The sequence below is a fragment of the Lissotriton vulgaris genome, chromosome 1_1, assembly GCF_964263255.1.
Source record: "Lissotriton vulgaris chromosome 1_1, aLisVul1.2, whole genome shotgun sequence".
Lineage (NCBI taxonomy): Eukaryota > Metazoa > Chordata > Amphibia > Caudata > Salamandridae > Lissotriton > Lissotriton vulgaris.
The window spans coordinates 290,485,157-290,507,621 of NC_141685.1; the positions used below are offsets into that span (position 1 = coordinate 290,485,157).

The following is a 22,465-nucleotide window of genomic DNA, read 5'->3' on the forward strand; positions in this document are numbered from 1 at the left end:
GCTGTCAGCCCGCGCGACCGCAGGAGCCGGGAGCAGGGGTCGCAGGTCCGAGCATCGCTCTCGCTTCCTCGGTACGGCTGTCCCAAGCATCAGACGGCCTGTCCATCATCGCGCGGGGGCGGAGCCTGTGTCACCGAGGGGCGTGGCCTGGGCTGCGGTATGCAGCGCTGCCCTCAGATGCAGAAAGTTTCATTTAAACCTCGCTCGGCCCCAGAGCGTGAAAGGAGGAGTCGGAGCCGCTGCTAGAGAGAGTAGGACAGAGCCGCCCGCCTTGGCACCTCCCCCGGAGCCCTGGAAGGCTGATGCAACTTTCCCTTTAAGGAGCGCAGGAACCCCTTTGACAGTGCCACAACACAGCCGGGAGAGGAGCGCCGGAGCAGCATGGTAAGACGGGCACTGGTGCCCAATGCCCTCCCTGCCTGCCGCGCGTGCACACTCACCGCGCGTGGCTGCACACGAAAGTTCAAGTCTGGTGCAAACTTGTAGACGGAGGCTTGGGTCGTCCATGTGAGGTCCGACTGGTTCATTCAATGTTCCTTCGTGGCATGCTCACTGCCGCTGCTGTGAACACAGGACTGCTAGTACCAGCCTAGGTGTGAGGCAGTGCGTATGCCTAGGTGTGGGGCAGTGCGTACGCCTAGGTGTGGGGCAGTGGGTAAACCTAGGTGTGGGGCAGTGCGTACGCCTAGGTGTGGGGCAGTGGGTAAACCTAGGTGTGGGGCAGTGCTTAAGCCTAGGTGTGGGGCAGTGCGTACGCCTAGGTGTGGGGCAGTGGGTAAACCTGATCATTGCTGCACGAGCGCAGGTCGCGCTGCCAGCTGGCTTGATAATTAGAGATTTAAACCTAGGTGTGGGGCAGTGCGTAAGCCTAGGTGTGGGGCAGTGCGTAAGCCTAGGTGTGGGGCAGTGCGTACGCCTAGGTGTGAGGCAGTGTGTAAGCCTAGGTGTGAGGCAGTGCGTACGCCTAGGTGTGGGGCGATGTGTAAGCCTAGGTTTGGGGAAGTTGCTTGCACATCACTGGGGACAACTTATGCTGTGTATGTAGGGGGGGGGGGCAGGGGGGCTTATGTGGCTGGGGCTGTCACTGTAAAAGAGGCATTTGCGAGGCAGACCAGGCTAATGGGGGCGGCTCTAGGCGGCCCTGGGCAGGGAGCGTAGGTAGGGGGCCCTGAAAGAGGGGGTCTGGGCGGGGGAGGGGGGGCGGTAAGGGTGTTTGGAAGTGGAACAGACCACACAAATATATATCCATCCTCAGAGGATTATTATACTAAGGATATATATTGGCGTGGTGGTCCCTGGGGTTTGGCGGCCCTGTGCAGGTGCACAGCTTGCACATGCCTAAGGCCGCCCCTGGTGAGGTCACTTTTATGTCGTTGTGTGGCCCTCCGCACTCTGACCTGGGTGACGCCTGTGCTCAGGGGGCCCCTGACCTGGTGATGTGGGCAGGGCCCCTGAGCGCCGGACACTCTGCCCGCGTTATTATCACCAGAGCATGCGTGTCCACCCAGGGACACCATTGGAGCCTTTTGCGTTCTTTATTTAGAATACTGCATTTTGGGGTTTGTAGTCTTACTTCACTTCAACCGAATCTTACGAAAGTGTAAAACAGTGTTTTGTAAAAGAAAACCTCGAAAGAGGAAGCGGGTGACTTTGGTGGTATGGGCCATTTTATCACCGAGCCAGGAAGCGAACATCTGTCCAGGACACCCGTAAAAGAGTTTTTGTATGGTTTATTTATATATTGATTAAAGTCTTGGGGTGCACACCGGTGGACAGAGTCCCCAACTATTATCAGAGGGGAAACTCGGTCCCCCTCAGCCACAGGCAGCGGCGGGGTGGGGTGGGCTGAGAATTGTTCGTGGTGTCACTTTGTGTCCCATTTCGGGAAGGGTAAGGCATTTAATAGGCTTGTAATGTGACCTCCCCTTACCCCGCTGCCAACCTTTAAGGTCTGTCCTTGCTATAGGTCAGCAGAAGGTTCCTTGTGTCTCTTAATTGACTGAACACCTTTCACCCTTACAGGGCTTAAAAGCTGCAAAAGCAGGAAAGAAACGGCGTAACAGTAAATTGTTAACTTGGAAATAAACAAGCCCATTTTATTGACGGTGTGCAGCCAGTTTAAAGTGTATTTTCCAAGTTCCACTCTTTCAAATGTTGTCACTCTGAGCTCAGTTGCACACGGATGTACATAAACCATGCATGGGACTTAAAACAAGTAAATCTGTCTTTAAGCAAGTTGGTTTCGCCTTTCTGCGTCATACTTCGAATGAAGAATATTCTAGGCGAGTGACGGCACTTTCTGTGACCTTCCTACTATGCTAATTGCCCCCTTTATTTATTGGTGTTATTCCCTGATTAAAATGGCTTGTAAAGGGTACGCTTGGAACTGAATTGTCTCGTGCACGCTGTATTTGTTTACCTCGCCCCTATACGAGTTATCTGCCTAGGAGAACAATGTATGTTATCTTTACATGTCTGACCGGGGACGAGCCACCCCTGGATGGGCTCAGTGTAAGCCTGGGAGGGGGAGGCTGCGGGCGTTCCGCCGCGTTCCTACTCGGTTCGCTGTGTACTGTTGTTATCACTGTGTTTACTGGGCTTGGGGAGGACAGAGTACCAGGCATGAGGCTAAAAATGAACCTCTGATAGAGTTCAGGCAGCCATGGAGAATAACAGAAGTGCAGCTGTTCGTGTTCACACAGTGCCGGCTCACTGCTGAGAAGTGCGTGTACGGGTCTTTAGTAGGTTTCTGTTAGAGGTAATAGAGGTCTGCTAAAAAGTGTAGATACTGCTGAAAAAGTGCAGGTACTGCTGAGAAGTGCAGGTACTGCTGAGAAGTGCAGGTACTGCTTAGAAGTGCAGGTATTGTTCTATAGTAACTGTTGTAGTTTTGACAAGCGCCAGTACTGTTCTTGGGAAGTCCGTAACGTCCTTACATGGAGAGTGCTCTACTCTTCAACGGCGCTGATTAGGTTCTGTTAAAGGTAACAGGGGTCCGCTGAGAAGTGCAGGTACTGTTGGAAAGTGCAGGTTCAGTTCTGTAGTAATCGCTGCTGTTCCAAGAAGCGCCAGTGCTGTTCCTGAGAAGTCCGGGCAATGTTGGTCCTATCAAGGGCAGTGCACTGCTGCTGAACGGAGCTGATTTTGCTCTGTTAAAGGTAACCTAGGTCCGTTAAGAAGTGCAGGTACTGGTGAGAAGTGCCTGTACTGTTCTATAGTAACCTCTGTTGTTCTAAGAAGCACCAGTACTTTTACACCTATGAAGTCTGGATAATGTTGGCCTAGCAAGGGAAATGATTTTCTGCTGAACAGTGCTGATTTGAGTCTGTTGAGAAGTGCAGGTATACTTCTATAGTAATTGCTGCTGTCCTGAGAAGTGCCAGTACTGTTCCTGTGAAGTCTGGTAATGTCCCATCAAGGGGAGCACACTACTGCAGAACGCTGCTGATTAGGTTCTGTTAAAGGTAATAGAAGTTCACTGAAAAGTGCAGGGACTGTTGCATAGTAACTGCCGCAGTTGAGAGAAATGCTAGTACTGTTGCTCCTGAGAACTCCTGGGAATGTCCTCACAAGGGGGGTGCAGTTCTGCTGAACAGTGCTGATTTGATACTGTTAGAGGTAACAGAGGTACGCGGAGAAGTGCTGGTACTGTTCTTTAACCCCTCCCCTGCTGGTGACGGAACCACTCCGTCATCAGCCGCGGTCGCGCTGGGCTGATGACGGAGCGGTTCCGTCACGGCCCGCTCGGAACGCCTGCACGGCGTGGATTCCGCGCCTGCGCTGAACATTCTATTGAGCGGGCGGAGCCGTGACGGAACCACTCCGTCATGAGCACAGCGCAACCGCGGCTGGTGAAGGCCCGCCGCTCTTCTGCCCCGCCCCTTAGCACTGCGGCGGGATAGCCGCCGCAGTGAAGGGGTTAAATCTAAATTAGTTATTTGTAAAGCGCAATGACTAACCCCTAAGGGTCTCAAGGCGCTGGGGGGCATCGGGAAGATTAAGTGAGCTATTGCCTGGAGCCACATGGTGCTGAGTTGAGCTGCCGCCGGTGATCGAACCTGCACTCCAGAGTCAGCCGCCCTGGCCGTTGCGCCACACCTCTCTTCTATAGTAACTGCCGGTGTTCTGAGAACCCCAGTACTGCTGCACCTGAGAAGTAATGGCAATGCCCTAACAAAGAGCCTGCAGTCCTGCTGTACGGCGCTGACCTGGAACTCTTAAAGTTAATGGAGAGACCTGGTGAGAAGTGCAGGTATTGTTTGGTAGCAAGTGCTGTGCTTCTAAAAGGCAGCAATGCTTGGCAACGGCAGCCGTCCACCTGAGACCTCCTGGTAAAGCTTCAACAAATTAACTGAAGTTCTTTTAAGGGTAGCAAAGTTCTGCTGAGAAGTGTAGGTATTGCTGAGAATTGCAGAGGCTGTTCCATAGTAAATGTGGTTCTGGGCAGCACCAGTATTGTTGCTCACAAAAATCTGGTTACTCTCTAGAGGTGGGCCGAACTCACGGAGTTCACTCTGCGGAATTCAGCGGAGTTACATGAAAATTTAGTGAGGTTCCACAGAGTTTTGGGAACAGGTGGTAATCGGCACACTATGGGCCCGATGTAGGTGGCCCATTACTGGTCGGTAAACACGAAATTCAGTAAATTTCAGGCTTACCGACCAGTAATGAGACATTTCAGATGTAGGGGATGATTCGGTATTTACCGAATCATTATTTTCCGATTCGGTATTTACCGAGTCAGTAAATGGAATGTAGGAAGCACTTTTAAGAGTCCTTATGTGCTCTAAGGATTCGTTATTTACCACCAACTATTAGTTGGTGGTAAATACCGAATACCTTTGAAAATGCAAATATGTGCATTTTCAACAGTGCCATGTGGCAGACATAAATAGGGCATGTACGTGTGCCACATGTGCAAACAAGCACTATTCAGGGGTGCAACAGGGTGTGAATGTGACACCCTGCCACCCTTGAATGTTTCCCTATTTTACCGAATCGGTATTTACCGATTCGGTAATTCACATTCATTTCTATGGGCCTGCAGGTATTTTTGGTATTTTCGGTAAATTCGGTATTTAAGAATCTGTAAATCTTCATTACCTACATCTGGCCCCTCGTTACTTGCCCTGATTTTTCGCACCCAGAGCTTGTGCCGCTCTGAAAAATCAGCTCGAACGGCACCACCAGGGGCGCCAGAAGGCAATACAGCCAAAGTTGGTTTTCGCTGCCGCTCGAGTAGATTTTCTACTTGAGTGGCAGCTTTCTCACCGCAAATGGTCACGACCACCCACGTTGGGAAAATCTCACCCGGTGTCCTTCTAGTGCCTAAAAATCTTGCGAGGGGATGCTAATTCTCGCTCTCTAACTTACTAATGATGAGACGCATGTGTAACTACTACAGGTCTGGGAACAGCCAGTACTGTTGTACTTGAGAAATCCTGGTTATGTTGTAAAAAAGGGACTGCCGTTCTTCTGAACTGTGTTTTTGGTTCATTTAAGATAGCTTGGGTCTGATGAGAAGTGTAGGTAAAGCGCAGGTACTGGTCTATAGTAAGTAAGGGTGAACTCTGCTCCACCAGCGGAGTTCGCAGAGTTTTGCCTGCTCTGCAGTCCGCTGAGAAAGCAGAGTTTAGGCAAAACTTCTACAGCAGAGCGGAGTTAGCCAGCCCCACCCCCTGTTAAAAATAGGCTCTCAGCCTCCACCCCCTCTAATAACATATATTTTAAAAAGAACAAAAACACACTGTGGCGGTCCAGGCTGCCCACCTCCACCTCGCTGTGGTCTCTCTCCTGCAAACCCTTACGTTGGACGTACATCTTGGGAGAACTGCATATGCGCGCACGTGCGCATTTCTCGCAAGACGTAAGTCCAACATAGGGGCTTGCAGGAGAGAGACGGTGAGGAGGAGGAAGGTAGCCCGGAGAAGCCACAGTAGAGGTAAGCGTGATTTTGTTTCTTTTCAAAATATTTTTTATTAGGGGGGGAGGAGGCGGGGAGTGGAGCAGAGTTTTTTCCTAACTCCGTGGAACTCCGCGTAGTGGCACTATGCCAGCTCTGCCCGTGGCTAATAGTAAGTACTAAAGGCCTAAGAAGCGCTAGCACTGTTCCACATAAGAGGTCCTGGTAATGTCCTAACTAGTGGACTGCAGTTCTGCTGAACAGTGCTGCTGTGGTTATTTCAAAGGTAATTGCGGGCTGCTGAGAAGTGTAGGTACTGATGGGTATACAACCTTTACAACGAATCTTTTACCACGCACTACCATTACAACGCAGTCATTACAATGCAAACCATTACAACGCATTGCACTGGGGGGCGCTCTAGGATAGGGAATACGTTTAATTTACTATCCAACACCTTCCCTAGTGTCCACGGGGACTGGAGTTGGAATAGTAAATTAAACTATTCACTATCCAGCACCCCAAAGCGCTATGCGTTGTAATGGTATGCGTTGTAAAAACCGCGTTGTAATGGTATGCGTGGTAAAAGTATGCGTTGTAACGTCATACATCCGTCCTGATGAGACATGTTCTATAGTAGGTGCTCTAGAATTCAGAGGCACCCGTGCTTTAGCTTGTCCTGATAAAGTTATGCTGACCAGTGGTAAAGTGGTTCTGATAACTGTAATGAAGATCTGCTGAGAAGTGCAGGTACTCTTCTGTAGTATGTACTGTGCTATGAAAAAGTACCAGTACTGGTGCTCCTGAGAAGTCCTGGTAATATCATAACTGAGGAATTGCAGTACTGCTGAGAAGGGCGGGAACCCAAATGCAGAGCGGTTCGGGTAAAAAGAGCAGGAACTACTGTAAAAGTGCTGGTACTGTGAAAGTGCATGTACGGTCCAATGAAAGGCAGTGCATGTCTGTGGAACCAGGCCCCGTGGACATGAAAAGCCAGTGCAGTCCTGCTGAGAAGAGCAGGCGCTGATACGAGAGCACTGCATTTCTGTCAAGAAGTGCAGGTACGGATGTAAAGTGCTGGTACTGTCCTATTAAACGTATTGTACGGCAGCTTGCCAGGATGACACCTTGGAACTGCCGGCTGGGTATCTTAGTAGGTTAATGCGTTCAACGCAGACACATGTAGGTAACATTTTCGAATGCCTAGCTCGAGGTCTCCAAAAGTAAAACTCTTGAGTTGGGTAATAGTGACATTTTATTATGCAGAATTGAAATATTACACACAACAGCAGGAGATTAGGGCTCCCGGTTAAAATTTACATTTCCTTCTGCATTTCTCCACATTTTTTTCAGTTTAGCTGTATTTTTCCATATTTATTTTGTGCTTAGTGAAAACAAATTAAGCTGCAATGTGTATATTTTCACATTTAACTGTCAAATGTTGACTCATGTTTCAATGTCCAATTTTAGCCATTTACAGTACAATACAGTCCTTTCCTTTGAAACTATATGCATTGTAGCACAACTTAAACAGAGGTTCTGCTGCAGTCAGTTTTGCTTCAATAGGAAATAGTTTTTTTTATTAACTCCCCTCAATCGGCACAGTTATTGACCTATTTCTCATGACTGACAGTAGTGAGTATCATACAAAAGAAAACCTGTATTTATCCATGTTTAAAAATAAATACAGTCCGGAAAATAGATGGTTTTCGGTCTGTATTTATCTGAAAAAATCAGTAAAAACTGGAAACTTTGAGCCTTAGTTATGATTGATACTGCTGCCATTTTCCACGGTGTCACCGTGTGAGGCACCATACCAGCTCCCATCACACTGTCACCCAATGAGGAACCGGTATCACAAGGTGGCAGGGAAAACGAGCCGAAAACCACTGTAAATAATGCATTGTAGATAATTTTCTGAGGCTCTGAACCGCCCACATCCATTAAGGGACGTGAAAACACCCCAAGACATTGGCACTAGCATCAGCAAATATTTTTTTGGTGGGGGGTCGAGGGGTGTGTGTGTGGGGGGGGGTTCGGTGCAGTAGCAAAAGTGCCTCCTAGGTACTTCTCGTACGTGGCCCACCCCCCTCCTCCCATGGTCTCCTCCCATGGTTAGATTTTTTGTTGAAGTTGAAAGGTCTGTTGATATTATATAATGTATTACATAACCCAAGTGCATGGAGATGTGATATGTAACGCTGACTCCACTTGCAGTATTGAAGTACTGGCACTGAGAACTTGGCACTTCCTGTGGTTTAAAGTCTTAGGGCCAGATGTAGGTAAATTTTATTTTCCGACCTCTTAAATACCGAGTCATACCGACTCGGTATTTCAGAGGTCGGAAAATAAAAGTACCGAGATGTAGGTAAATGCAGATGTGCAATTACCGAATCGGAAACAGTCGGTATTTTCCGATGCGGGAAATACCGACCAGTTAATGCCCATTCATTCCTATGGGCTTTGAAGCCCATAGGATTGATTGGGCATTTACCGGTCGGTATTTACCACATCGGAAAATACCGACTGTCACAAGGGTGCAGGGGGTGTCACTTTGACACCCTCTGGCACCCCCAAAAGAGGCTCGGGTGCCATGTGGCAGGCATACCTGCCCTAAGGGCAGGTCTGCCTGTCATATGGCATAGGTGTGCATGCACACATGTGCATGCACACCAGAAACGGTATTTTACCATCAAGTAGTATTTGATGGTAAAATACCGATTTTGTACTGCTTGTGGGACTCAGAAGAGTCCCACCTACATACCAATTTACCGGAATCCGTAATGATACCGACTCGGTATTTTACATACTCGGTAAATTTACTTATCGGTAAATTTACCGAGTCTGTAAAATACAGGGACCTACATGTCAAATTGCTCTTACCGGTCGGTAACGGCCGAATTCGGCCGTTACCACCCGGTAAACGCCTACCTACATCTGGCCCTAAGTTTTCAATGGTGCATATGTGTCTCAGCTACCTTGGATGATGCGCGTTTCTTGAAAATGGCCCCTGAGGCCAGAGTGCCTATTCTTGTCATCTCACAAGCGCACGCGCAGCGTCTGCAGGCTTTCCAGACTGCCCTGCTCCTGCCAAAAACAAGATTTGCATGAATATCCAAATAACAAGTATTGGCTGCGCGGTCGGGGCAGCCTGCGCGCCTCCTCGCTTCCTGCCAGCCGGGGGTATTCTGTTCACAGACACTGGTGGTTGGTTTTGTGCCCCTTGCTACTTCCCCGGTTCTGAATGAGCTGGAAGTGTGTTTGTGTTTTGAGTATTGTGGGTGTAAAGCAGGAAGGCACGTGGTGACGGCTGTCCACCCCCACCCACCCTGTGGATGCCTAGAGACTTAACACCCCAGTGTTTTGTCCCCCAAATGTTTCTCTAGCTCGTGGTCATGCTGGTGTGTGATGTTATGAAGAGTGTAATAGGGCCATATGCCAAAATTGTACTCCTTTTGAAGTGCTTAGAAGCCACCGTAACATGGCAGCTAAGTATTCAGTAAACCCCATTCATGTGCCTGCTTCTTTTCAGTGTGTGTCCTTAGCCTGTCTGATTGGTGATCAGTAACCCTCTGCCTGTCTCTGGTGCAACGTGTGCCCTTGGCCCGTCTTCCTGGTGGTCAGTAACGCTCTGCCTGTCTCTGGGGCAGTGTGCGTCCTTTGTCTGCCTTGTGGGCAGTGACCTTCTACCTGCCTGTCCCAGTGCCTCGGGGGCAGTGTGTGCCCGTAGCCTGCCTCCTGATGTAAAGTGCCCCCTCCCTGCCTGCCTCGGGGGCAGTGTGTGCCCTTAGCCTGCCTGTCCCAGTGCCTCGGGGGCAGTGTGTGCCCATAGCCTGCCTGTCCCGGTGCCTCTAATGCAGTGTGTGCCCGTAGCCTGCCTCCTGGTGTAGGGGGCGCCCTCTGGCTTTCTTGTGTATGCGCGCTCCAAGGCTGCCTTAGTATTCACTGACACCCCTAAACTCCCTACCATGCCTGCCTGCTGTACTCAATTCGCCCTGTACTCTGCTGGTTTCCTGTAAAGGTCCGTGCCTTGCCTGCTTGTTGCTCTTTACATGCCTGCTTGCAGTCCTGTGGCACAGTCTGCCCCTCCCCCACCCATGCTGTCTCTGCTTGTGATCCGACGCAGGGCGATGTTGAGGGGCCACTGGAGCACCCTGAATAAGGGGGTCCGGGCTGAGGGGTAGTGGGGTGAGCGGGGGCGCCCGAATCCAGCGCTCGTTCGCTCGTGTTGTAATTTTCCACAGCACATGCGGGGGGCGTGTCTGTCACTGACACTCCTGCACGGTCTGGCACACGTGGCAGCTGATGTAACCACTACCCCCAGCCCGCAGGGAGCCCCCGGCCATCGCAGGGGCTGTGTCTCCACCCTGTAACCCCCCCATCTCGACACACACTCACTCCTCTAAACCCCCCCCCCCCCCCGGCCATGGCAGGGCTCTGCCCCCACCCTGCCCCGTCACCAGTGAGACCGGCAGCCCGCACTGATCTGGCGTGACTAAACCCTCCACATACCTGTGTGGGAATCCCAGTTTGCCATTCTCAACTGGTTTACACTGGATTGAAACTAAAATCATTAGGCATTAGGGTTTCTGGACATGCCACGAAAACCCCCCCATATATTTTACGGAATAAATACAACCTCCAGCTGAAACCAATAGACGCCCGGGAGAAGTTCAGTATGTGCCGGGCCCACGCGGCATCCTTCGTGGAATCCGAAAACCGAAAGTGACTCTCCTCAGCTTCTCACCACGGTCTCTATTGGTTGGTGCCAAACAGGAAAATAAATATTTACAGGCTGCGCGTTCGCGTGCATCACTCCCCGCCCAGGGCCGGCCGTAGCATGTGCGAGCTGATCCCGTGCCCAGGGCGCAGACCTGTAGAGGGGCGCAGGAGCTGCATGCAGCAGCCTTATTCCCACGGGAAGCGCATTTCTCGGGCTGCTGGTGCCCGAGTCTGCAACTTGACCGTTTTTTTTCACTCTTAGCTCCCCTTTCTCTCCTACCTCCGACCCCCTCCCTTTTTTTTCAACACACAGTTAAGGAAGACGAACGGGCGAGGGCGCCACATTTGGTTGTGCACAGGGCAGGCTCTAAGCAAAGGCCAACTCTGCCAGATATTTAATAAACCAATAGGTCTCCTCCCACCCCCACCCCGCATGGTAGAGATACCCACACCCCTTTCCCACTGCTTGGGCGTGGGGGAGCCCTAGCTGTCCTAAGGTACACACAGCCCTTAATATCATTGGCCAGAGACTTCCAGGAAGGAGACCTGCACTGCCGTAGAAGTCCTTTAGGGGTCGCCAAGACCCTGAGCTTGCCCCTTGCGACCCCTGGCACTGCCTTTGTGACCCCTGGCCTCGGAGGTGGTAAAATCAGTGGCAAGAACACGGGTGTCTCGCATTATCGGAGTCAAGCTCTAACCTTGTTTTCTGCTCATTTTTGTTACAGTATTAGTTTATTATTCACTATTAGTGTAATAAAAAGCGGAGCAGCAAGATCTGGGCCGTCACTGGCATCTTAGATAAGAAATATAAAATGGGTTTAGTGTATGTTTGTGGCGGGTGAAAGTGAGTTTGGGCGAGAGAGTGTGTATACGTGTGAGCATGCATGTATGTATGTGGGATCGTTGATGTGTATATGTGTGTGTCAAAATAAGTAAGTATAAGTGAGTCAGAGTGAGAGAGTGCGAATGAGTGAGTCAGGGTGAGAGAGTGCGAATGAGTGAGTCAGGGTGAGAGAGTGCGAATGAGTGAGTCAGAGTGAGAGAGTGCGAACGAGTGAGTCAGGGTGAGAGAGTGCGAATGAGTGAGTCGGAGTGAGAGAGTGCGAATGAGTGAGTCGGAGTGAGAGAGTGCGAATGAGTGAGTCAGGGTGAGAGAGTGCGAATGAGTGAGTCAGGGTGAGAGAGTGCGAATGAGTGAGTCAGGGTGAGAGAGTGCGAATGAGTGAGTCAGGGTGAGAGAGTGCGAATGAGTGAGTCAGGGTGAGAGAGTGCGAATGAGTGAGTCAGGGTGAGAGAGTGCGAATGAGTGAGTCAGGGTGAGAGAGTGCGAATGAGTGAGTCAGGGTGAGAGAGTGCGAATGAGTGAGTCAGGGTGAGAGAGTGCGAATGAGTGAGTCAGGGTGAGAGAGTGCGAATGAGTGAGTCAGGGTGAGAGAGTGCGAATGAGTGAGTCAGGGTGAGAGAGTGCGAATGAGTGAGTCAGGGTGAGAGAGTGCGAATGAGTGAGTCAGGGTGAGAGAGTGCGAATGAGTGAGTCAGGGTGAGAGAGTGCGAATGAGTGAGTCAGAGTGAGAGAGTGCGAATGAGTGAGTCAGGGTGAGAGTGAGTGCACAAGAGTAGGTGAAAACGAATGTGTTCAAGTCGGTGCTAATGAAAGATTGAGTGTGAATAAGTGAATGTAAGTGAGCGTGTGTTGCTATGCTTGCAGATCCGCTGTTGCACCTGGCGTGCTCCCTGGCTCATAGAAGCACCCTTCACAAAATGCTGGCACTGGAATACTGGAGGCAATACTTGCATATGGGCTACCCTCCGCAAAATGCAACTGCTGCAACTCGGTTGGTACATTCTGGCACGGAGCACCCATGACAAACTGCCAGCGCCGGCCTCCTCGAGGGAATTTGTGGCATAGTTGGCACTTGTGGCAAAGAGCACAGTGCTCACTGCACCCAGGATTCTTATCCTGCTAGACCATATGTTTATGAATGCTTGTGAGGTCAACACATTGCAGCAGTGAAGCACCCTTCATTTAAATTCTAGAGAATAGTACATTTCAGCCGCCCTTCCCGTCCATTACCCATAATTTTCAGACCACACTCGCCGGTGACAAGCTGTGATCCGCAGATCACAATCAAGGGTCACTCAGACTTCCATCCTTCAAGGACGGCAAGTTGAATACCACTGTCTGGAATATTATTAACAGTTGTTATCTACAGTGCTTAGAAACTCCAGATTTGTACTTGGAGGCAGTATAAAATATATTTTAATATATTATTCTGGGGTATTGTGTGAAAAACAGTTCTAGAGAACAATATGCAGTGTCCTTGGGGATTTAGAATTATGTAATCTTCATCTGTTTAACAAAAATTAGCAAAAACTTTGAACAGCTTTAATGTGCTAACACATGCAATCGCAGGCATGCACACACACCGTTTGTATACGTTGTGTACCTACCTTGCAATCAGTCATACACACGCTGTTTGTATACGTTGTGTACATGCCTTGCCATCACAGTAATACAAACGCTGTTTGTATACGTTGTGTACATGCCTTGCAATCAGTCATGCACACACGCTGTTTGTATACATTGTGTACATGCCTTGCTATCACAGTCCTGCACACACGCTGTTTGTATACGTTGTGTACCTGCCTTGCAATCGGTCATGCACACACGCTGTTTGTATACGTTGTGTCCTTGCCTTGCAATCAGTCATGCACACACTGTTTGTATACGTTGTGTACATGCCTTGAAATCAGTCATGCACACACGCTGTTTGTATACATTGTGTACATGCCTTGCTATCACAGTCCTGCACACACGCTGTTTGTATACGTTGTGTCCTTGCCTTGCAATCAGTCATGCACACATTCTGTTTATATACGTTGTGTACCTGCCTTGCAATCAGTCATGCACACACACTGTTTGTATACATTGTGTACATGCCTTGCAATCACAGTCCTGCACACACGCTGTTTGTATACGTTGTGTACCTGCCTTGCAATCGGTCATGCACACACGCTGTTTGTATACGTTGTGTTCTTGCCTTGCTATCAGCCATGCACACACGCTGTTTGTATACATTGTGTACCTGCCTTGCAATCAGTCATGCACACACGCTGTTTGTATACATTGTGTACCTGCCTTGCTATCACAGTCATGCACACATGCTGTTTGTATACGTTGTGGACATGCCTTGCAATGAGTCATGCACACAAGCTGTTTCTATACGTTGGTTGTGTACCTGCCTTGCAATGAGTGATGCACACATGCTTTTTGAATACGTTGTGTACCTGCCTTGCTCTCACAGACATGCACACTCTTTTTGTATGCATTGTGTACATGACTTGCTATCACAGTGCTGCACACACGCTGTTTGTATACGTTGTGTACATGCCTTGCAATCAGTGATGCACACACGCTGTTTGTATACATTGTGTACATGCCTTGCAATCAGTCATGCACACACGCTGTTTGTATACGTTGTGTACCTGTCTTGCAATCAGTCATCCACACATGCTGTTTGTATACGTTGTGTACCTACCTTGCAATCAATGATGCACAAACGCTATTTGTATACATTGTGTACCTGCCTTGCAATCAGTCATGCACACACGCTGTTTGTATATGTTGTGTACATGCCTTGTAATCAGTCATGCACACACGCTGTTTGTATAAGTTTTGTACCTGCCTTGCAATCAGTCATGCACACACGCTGTTTGTATACATTGTGTACCTGCCTTGCAACCACAGTCATGCACACACGCTGTTTGTATATGTTGTGTACCTGCCTTGCAACCACAGTCATGCACACACGCTGTTTGTATATGTTGTGTACCTGCCTTGCAATCAGTCATGCACACACACTGTATACTTTGTGTACCTGCCTTGCAATCAGTCATGCACACACACTGTATACGGCGTGTAGCATGCACACACACTGTATACGGTGTGTACATGCCTTGCAATCAGGCATGCACACACACTGTATACGGTGTGTACATGCCTTGCAATCAGTCATGCACATACACTGTATACGGTGTGTACATGCCTTGCAATCAGTCATGCACATACACTGTATACGGTGTGTACATGCCTTGCAATCAGTCATGTATATGGTGTGTAGCATGCACACACACTGTATACGGTGTGTACATGCCTTGCAATCAGTCATGCACACACACTGTATACGGTGTGTACATGCCTTGCAATCAGTCATGCACACACGCTGTTTGTATATGTTGTGTGCGCACATACTAGCCTAATAAAGCCGGACCTGTTGGCTTTGTCCTTGATGCAAACACCTGGAGAACAGGTTAGCTTTCTGTATAGAATATACTAGCTATGTAGCTGAATGCCATGGTGTGGTGAGTGGGAATATTTAAAGATGTGTAAAAGTCCCTCCTGCATTCCAAGGGAAGCCCTTAAATGAATGATACACAACCAGCATGGCTTGAGAGGGTGCGAATCCTCTGGGGGCAGTCAAAGCAAATTTATATCTTACAAACTTTGTAACAATAGGTCAGGGAAGCAGCAGCTGCGCTGTCAAGCCAGACCTAAACACGCAAATGGTTCTGTGGGAGCAGTGCTTTCTAATGCAGGGTTGAGTTTAGCTCTGTGCTGCACTGCAGCACAGGGAACAAACGGAAGACCAAGGATATACATCCCACTGATGTGACATTTTATATCCACTCATGAGGCTGGCTTTTTCAAGGAAAAATAAATGGCCTTACAGTTAAAAAAAAAAAAAAAAACTTACAAAGTTCGTCCCAGCAAATGTAGTCCATTTTGACTTTGAATGCGCTTAGTGTGTTAACGTCACAAAATTTAGGCTGGCAAAAAATTATGCAAAAACCTTTTTGGGGGCTATGATATTTCTCTGGGGCTGGCCACTGGTGCAATGCAATTCAGTAGAAAGTATGTAGCCTTGCTCGAACCTGGGGAACCGGGTTCGAGTCTCAGCAACGACGCTCAACGCCCCGTGGTTCTGTGCAAATCACTCCATCTTCCGTGCCTAACATAATGAATGTGTCTGTCTGTAACGAAACCGGTGCGCATGTAAAGCGCTCTGATACCCGATGTCTCGGGTCGAGTTCGCGCTATATAAAACTCTTAAGACAAAAAATCATAGATTGCACTGATCACACTGAACTGGCTCTCCCTTGAGGCAAGATGTACATTCAATCTAGCCTGCAATACACGCAACTCCTCATTCGGACTTCCACACCTTTCTAATCTAGAAACTCAACAGTTTAAGTGCCGAGCATCAACTACGGGGTACAGACTCCCTCGTCCACTCAAAATGACAAACAAACTAAAGCCTTCTCTGGAAGTTCCCCTGGGTCCCGGAACTCCACCCCTCCAGATGTCAGGACAGTGTCCTTGAGTGACACCTCTGAGTGCACCCGCCATCTCACAATCTGAGGAACGTGCATCAATCCGCGTGCTGATGATCTATCCTAGACTAGCTAGCTATGCAGATTTAGTCTATTTTATACTGTATATGGTATGCCCAGATCCCTCGGCTTTAAAAGGCCTTCCTGAGCAGGCGATGCCTCTCTTTATAACTCGCCTCTCCATTTCTCTATCTTAACCTCTCTTCTTCTCCAGTGTAATCCTATTCATTTTTGGGGCTTGAGCGCGGGCAGGTAAAACATTTGGGGAATTGCGCTAGCTTCAATTATCACAAAATAGCTAATACAAATCAAAATTGTTCCAAAATATGTCATACCCAGGGACACAAATCTTCAAGATGACTCTGCAGATGGCTTGGTATTTTTGTAGTCCCAGCTTGATTACACGCAACTGGTAAGTTGTTCTGCCACTCCCTGGGCCCAAGGGGCAAACTGGGAAAGACTTGGGTCCAGTCACTGACCGGCCTGGACCACTATCATGCAATAAACAAGAAAGTAGCCGGGCAGTTTGAGTCTATGTAGTAGTACGCAGACTAGTATAATAAATTGCTAGGTTGGACAACCATTTGTATTGAATAACTTTTTTTATATTATAAAATATTTTTACGAGTTTTTTGGCATCAAAAAATATACAACACAACATTTATACGGATACACAAATACATATTCAGTGAACTGAAAAGAAGATATCAAACACAATACTTAAACAAGGAAATTGTCACAAATAATTAACATGGACAACTGTGGTAGGCCTCAGGTCAATCAATCATTGAGGCTCCAGTCCTGGATATAGACTGAACAAGTGGACTAACAGGTTACAATGAGCCTACTTGTTATCACCTACACAAGATACACAATAGATTTAACATCAAGTGCTATGGCTAGGAATGACATGGGAACAAATCAAACATTTGCAAGTGTATTGAGTTGATTCCTAGCGAGCCCTAATTGTTTGGTATGTTGGAGGTAAGACACCAAATAATTAGGGCTCGCTAGGAATCAACTCAATACACTTGCAAATGTTTGATCTGTTCCCATGTCATTCCTAGCCATAGCACTTGATGTTAAATCTATTGTGTATCTTGTGTAGGTGATAACAAGTAGGCTCATTGTAACCTGTTAGTCCACTTGTTCAGTCTATATCCAGGACTGGAGCCTCAATGATTGATTGACCTGAGGCCTACCACAGTTGTCCATGTTAATTATTTGTGACAATTTCCTTGTTTAAGTATTGTGTTTGATATCTTCTTTTCAGTTCACTGAATATGTATCTGTGTATCCGTATAAATGTTGTGTTGTATATTTTTTGATGCCAAAAAACTCGTAAAAATATTTTATAATATAAAAAAAGTTATTCAATACAAATGGTTGTCCGACCTAGCAATTTATTATACTAGGCTGCGTACTACTACATAGACTCAAACTCCCTGGGCCCAGCAGGCGCTATAGGAAACTATTAACTCAAATAAGTGTTTAAGAGCTGTTTGGGAGATGAAGAGACCAGACCTCTCTCTCGGGAATCATTCGGTGCATGGCTAAAGCCCTGCCCTGAGGGGGCAGCATTGACTGCATGTGTGGCACTTTATCTGCACTTACCCTTGAGTGGAAGCAGCCTTGCGCCAACAAACCCACCGCTGGCAGGCAACAACAGTGCGAGGCCACAGAGTGGTAGTGAGTCGCCGCAATCACAATAGGACATTAAAGCTGCCACTTAATGTCGTGTTTTTTTTGTAAACGCAGGGTTCAAGTCAAAATTAGGCAACGATGTTGGTGTGTTTCCAACTTTGCACGCTTTTAGAATTCTTTTGTTAGTAGATTTTGGACTGGGTTTCACAATAAAGTCTACTTTTCAATATAAATTGAATAAAAAGAATTTCATTGCGCACGCTGCATCGCATTTTCCGATGCAGCGCATGCAACGAAATTAGTTTGATATATTTAAATGTTTACTTACCTCCGTTCATCCATATTCCAGTGTTTACTACCCCCCACCCTGCCCCTCCCCCGCCCCACCGCCCCACAGAACTCCCTCCATGGGCCGCTACTGGTCTGTCCTTGTCGCCGTCCTTACACTCTGGCCGGAACAGGAAGCACCCAGGCTCCCCTAAGCCAATCACAGTTCTGCAATGCAGCGCTGTGATTGGTCTGAGGGCCGTGGTTCGGCGCTCAGCTAGGGAATGGGAGTCTGGGCATGTTCTCCACCCAGGCTGTAGTGCAGCCTGCATGGAGAACATGCAAAGTGCGCATGACAGTTTGGTTGGCCCAAGAGTGCCGGCCAAACAGTCTTGGGCACTTACGGAGTACCCACCACTCCTCCACTAGCTCCGAGAGCAGAGCAGCCCCGTCCCAACAAAGCTGCCGGAGTAACGGCACCTGCTGCAGAGATCTTTGTGTGCAGCTGAATCTCGGGGAATAATAATAATGGTAAGATAACTCTGGAGGATAACGCATTTGCTGGATAGCTGTGTGTTTTGCCCAGTCCTAGTTTTGTATCAAAGTAGCATTGAGGGTTAATATTTCTCCTGGAAGGCACATTATGTAACACGCAAATGACAGATTTTAATTTTATGTAAATAGTTAAGTGGGTTACTGCTTTTAAGAAGGAGATCCTTTTGTTACTTGCAGTTCATAAATTGTAATCCTTCTAATATAGCACAGTGAGCTATAAAGGAAATAGGGCTCCTACTCATTGTAATCCCTACTGTCTTATGTAACACATCCTTTATATTGATGTACACACATATGAGTTATTGTTAATGCATAATCTGTACGTGTGATGTAAAGTGCTCTGACACGCTGCATTGCAATGAGTAGTACTAAAGCGCTATAAAAGAAATAAAACAAAATAGTGATATTTAAATTATTTGTGTAAATACTGGGGCAACACATCTGACATTCTTACAGTGTAAGCATATATTTTATATACAGGGACTGAACAAAGCCAAAAGCATTTCTCTCTTAAGTACTTGTGAAGTGATAAGATATGAGCCTTTGTTTCCCCTCCATTGCATGTAGGTGTGAGGCTCCCGATAGTTCCTAGCTACGGGTGCCCGCACGGGTGGGGGTATATTAGGGAGATGTCAATGGCGGCACAAGACCCCACCCCTGGATTTTTCACTTGCCCTTTAAAAAACATTTTTTCACTGGGGCATAATTTTTACGTCATCCATCTTCCAATGGAGTCTACCCTTGGAAATGAGTGCGTAGACAGCATCTACCCTCGACTCGAGCCCTGTGTCCATCCCTCTTCCTCGAGGGTCTGCTGGTCTGCTTACCAGGTACATACCTCAGTTGAAGCCGACAGCTGTGACTTTGCTTCATGGAACATTTCGCCCAGAGTCTTGTTGCTCACACTTTTTGGTGTATTGGACTATTTTCCTCTGTAATGTAGTTACAGACCCCCCTCACCCACACTGACATCGGCTCAGTGTCCTGCACAGGGCCGGACTGGAAACAGAAACTGGCCCTGGCAAACTGCTCGGCTGGCCCCCCTGGGGGGTATATTGGGTACGTCCGAGCTGTTTGCTAGGGCCGGTTTCGGCCAATGTTGTGACAAGGGGGCAGATCATGTCGACCCCGGTAACAAAAACGGCTCCCCAGGTGCCGAAAACCGTCCCCCACCCTGGCGGCCTACCGGGGAAATGCCCGGTGCCTGCTACGGCCAGTCCGGCCCTGGTCCTGCAGGTGCCTTACTGTTACCACCTTTGTGGCATTGGACCACAGCTGCCACCCAGTAGGTCTTCAGAACCTTTCAGGCATCTAGTGAACAATGTTTTTGTGCTGCTTTCACCACTCTATACTCATTTTAGCATTTTTAGAAGCACCTCTGTCTTTCGTATCCGTCTTAAAGGGGAAATGCCCTTTGTGCCAAGTAAACTACTGCGTTCCCTTCTATTAATGGTTTATACTCTGTTAGAATTCTAAAACGATTTCCATCTTACTTTTAACATTTTTGGGAGGATTTTCCTTGGGCTAATCTTGGCAGGGGCGTAGCTTTAGGGAGGAAGGGGGGGGGGGCTTTGGGCTGTTACACCCCCTAATAAATGTATTTTCTGATACATAGTTAGGTACAGTTAGTTATGGTAGGTGTTTGTGGGATTTCACCAGGAATGTTTACATACTCACAGTCCAAAACTGCCAAACACTCTCTCTCCCTCTCTTTTTTGAAAGTCCTCTGAAATGTTGGTTATTTTGCAAAATATTGTTTCCTCTCACTTAGTAATTTTACCAATCCACATTTGTCTCTCTTTCCACTACCCCTTAGGCCCCTCTCTTGCACCCTGCTTGTCATATAATGTATTTTAACATTATATTCTACAATATATGCCCCCCCACAATCTTACTGACCAAGCTACGCCCCTGAAATGCAGCCCAAAGTTCTTTAGTATATTTATATTTAGTTTTTCATCAATTTGTTTCCCTACCTGTTCAGAGTGCTTCCAGGCAACTCATACTACAACGACTTCCAATAATACTGGTAGCATTATTACTATGTCTTATAATTGGAAGGCGTGCTAGCAGTGCCACTCGTGCTAACAGGTACCAGTAGTAACTCTCCTGGTGCGAGTGGGAGTAACACTACTGCATTAGAAAGAGTCCACCCTACCCATATAGAAAAATGGCCCATAAAGAGTCCACAGATTTAGATATGCAACATTGAGCTCACCAACAGGCGACGAACAGGCCACAGGGTAAATTCAACTCCAAGTAATAAATGTACAAAATCTTTATTTTCTTTTTTATATTTTCTTTGCACACATTTTATCCAAAGTGATTGATAAAGTGATCCATAAAGTCATCAGTTCATTTAGGTAATACATAAATCAATAAATACATATTATATAAAAACCCCACATCAACCTCTCATCATACACCTTCCATCTTCTCATCCAATTACACACAGACATCCACTTCAGCATAAGACACTATATACAAATTCCTCAACGTAATCCCCAGAGTGACACATGAATAGGATCCTGGGGAGTCTTCTCAGCAAAATGCCGGAGAGTTCAGATCGATGTGGCAGGACCCCAGAAACGTAACGCCAACGCGCGTTTCGGTGCTTAGCCCAGATCTACGGCCACACCTTCATCAGGGCTCTCACGCCGAGGGAGTGGGGAAAACACAGCACGTTTGCAACACACCCGTGGCCAATCTATGTCATGGGTTTCTGAGTCCAAATAGATCACAGGTTTCTCAGGGATCGTAGTCACGAGCCCAAAAGGAGTGACGCAGAAGCACGCACTCATCCAGTTCCAATCCACTGCAAATATTCTTTTACAATGGATAGCTTATTCGTCTCGAGTGAGTCACCACTTCCTACGCCAGATGGAAAGGAACCTGTTTGCCGTAAAGTAAAAAAAATGGTGTGTTGTCACAATTCCAGGTACTCGGTCGGGGGAAGTCAGCTGGGATTTCCGCACAAATCTGCAGATCCTCAGAATTCTAATGTTGAGTAATGTAGATAAGACTCTCCTGTCGTACCGAGCCCTCACAGGTAGCCAGTGAGTTTCAACCAAGTGGGAGTAACACTACTACAGGTACTTTAACTACTATCACTTCTGGTCCTACTACGGCCACTATTACCAGTCCTTAATTTGTAAATAAATAAGTGCCAGGGCCCAATACATTTCTATGGAGGTCACAGCATTTTCCACCACTCACTGCTCTTGCCAGCGCTGCCAGATGGCTCTACCATCGCTGCCTACTATCCAGCGCAATCCTAAGTATGTGACACTTTGGCCAGCTCCAGGTCACCCAAAGATGTATGATTGGCCTTGGCGTCCTGGTATTATTTTTAATGTATATTTAATTCTTAAACACTTTGCATATGTGTTCTGTTGGAAAGGACACCGCCATGTGATGGACTGTCATATATATGATGGCGTTAAGAAACAATTGCAGATGTTGACGACCCGCCAAACACCGGCACAAATTAAGCACTGCCTTATTGCCTGTGAAGGACACGTTCACCATTGATCTTTAATAACCACTTGGAGCCACTTGGTGCTGAATTGGAAAACACAGGCTGTCATTGTACTGTTATGTGGACAGCACACAAGTTTAACCTCTCGTGAAAATCCTCCTCCTTATTGGTGTTGAAAAGCATTTGCCAAATAGGAGGTTGAATTTGGGCCGGTGAGTTAAGCTTCATGGTTCTAACATAGAGTGCGCTCCAGGTCACTACAGGCACAGTTTATGGACCTGTTATTATGTGAAATAGCCTAATGCATTTTGGGTGTTGTAGTGTTGTTTTCTTTCCATAGAACTCATTACACTAACAAAAGTAACATCTATGGTTTGTTGGTGAAAAAGTAGTGGACTGGAGTCAGTGTCCTTCATGGCCTCGAGTGATATAGTTGCCCCATAAAAGACCCATGTCCACTCCATGTCCTTAATACTCAATAGTTTGTTTGTTGCATTTATATAGCT

The 22,465-nt window shown here is 47.6% G+C and overlaps 1 protein-coding gene across 3 annotated transcripts in view; it reads left to right on the plus strand.

Moving 5' to 3' along the window:
• The first annotated feature begins 219 nt into the window (after positions 1-219).
• SLC6A9 (solute carrier family 6 member 9) overlaps positions 220-22,465 on the plus strand; it is a 602,921-nt gene continuing 580,675 nt past the window's right edge. Inside the window, exon 1 of one of the 3 annotated variants that reach the window (XM_086952324.1) lies at positions 220-384. Coding sequence is in view for 1 of the 3 variants with exons in the window: in XM_086952326.1 (XP_086808452.1) it covers positions 382-384 (3 nt within the window). In the remaining 2 variants the exon portion in view is untranslated. The remainder of the gene's footprint in view (positions 385-22,465) is intronic. The other 2 variants (XM_086952325.1, XM_086952326.1) reach the window with 2 other exon arrangements.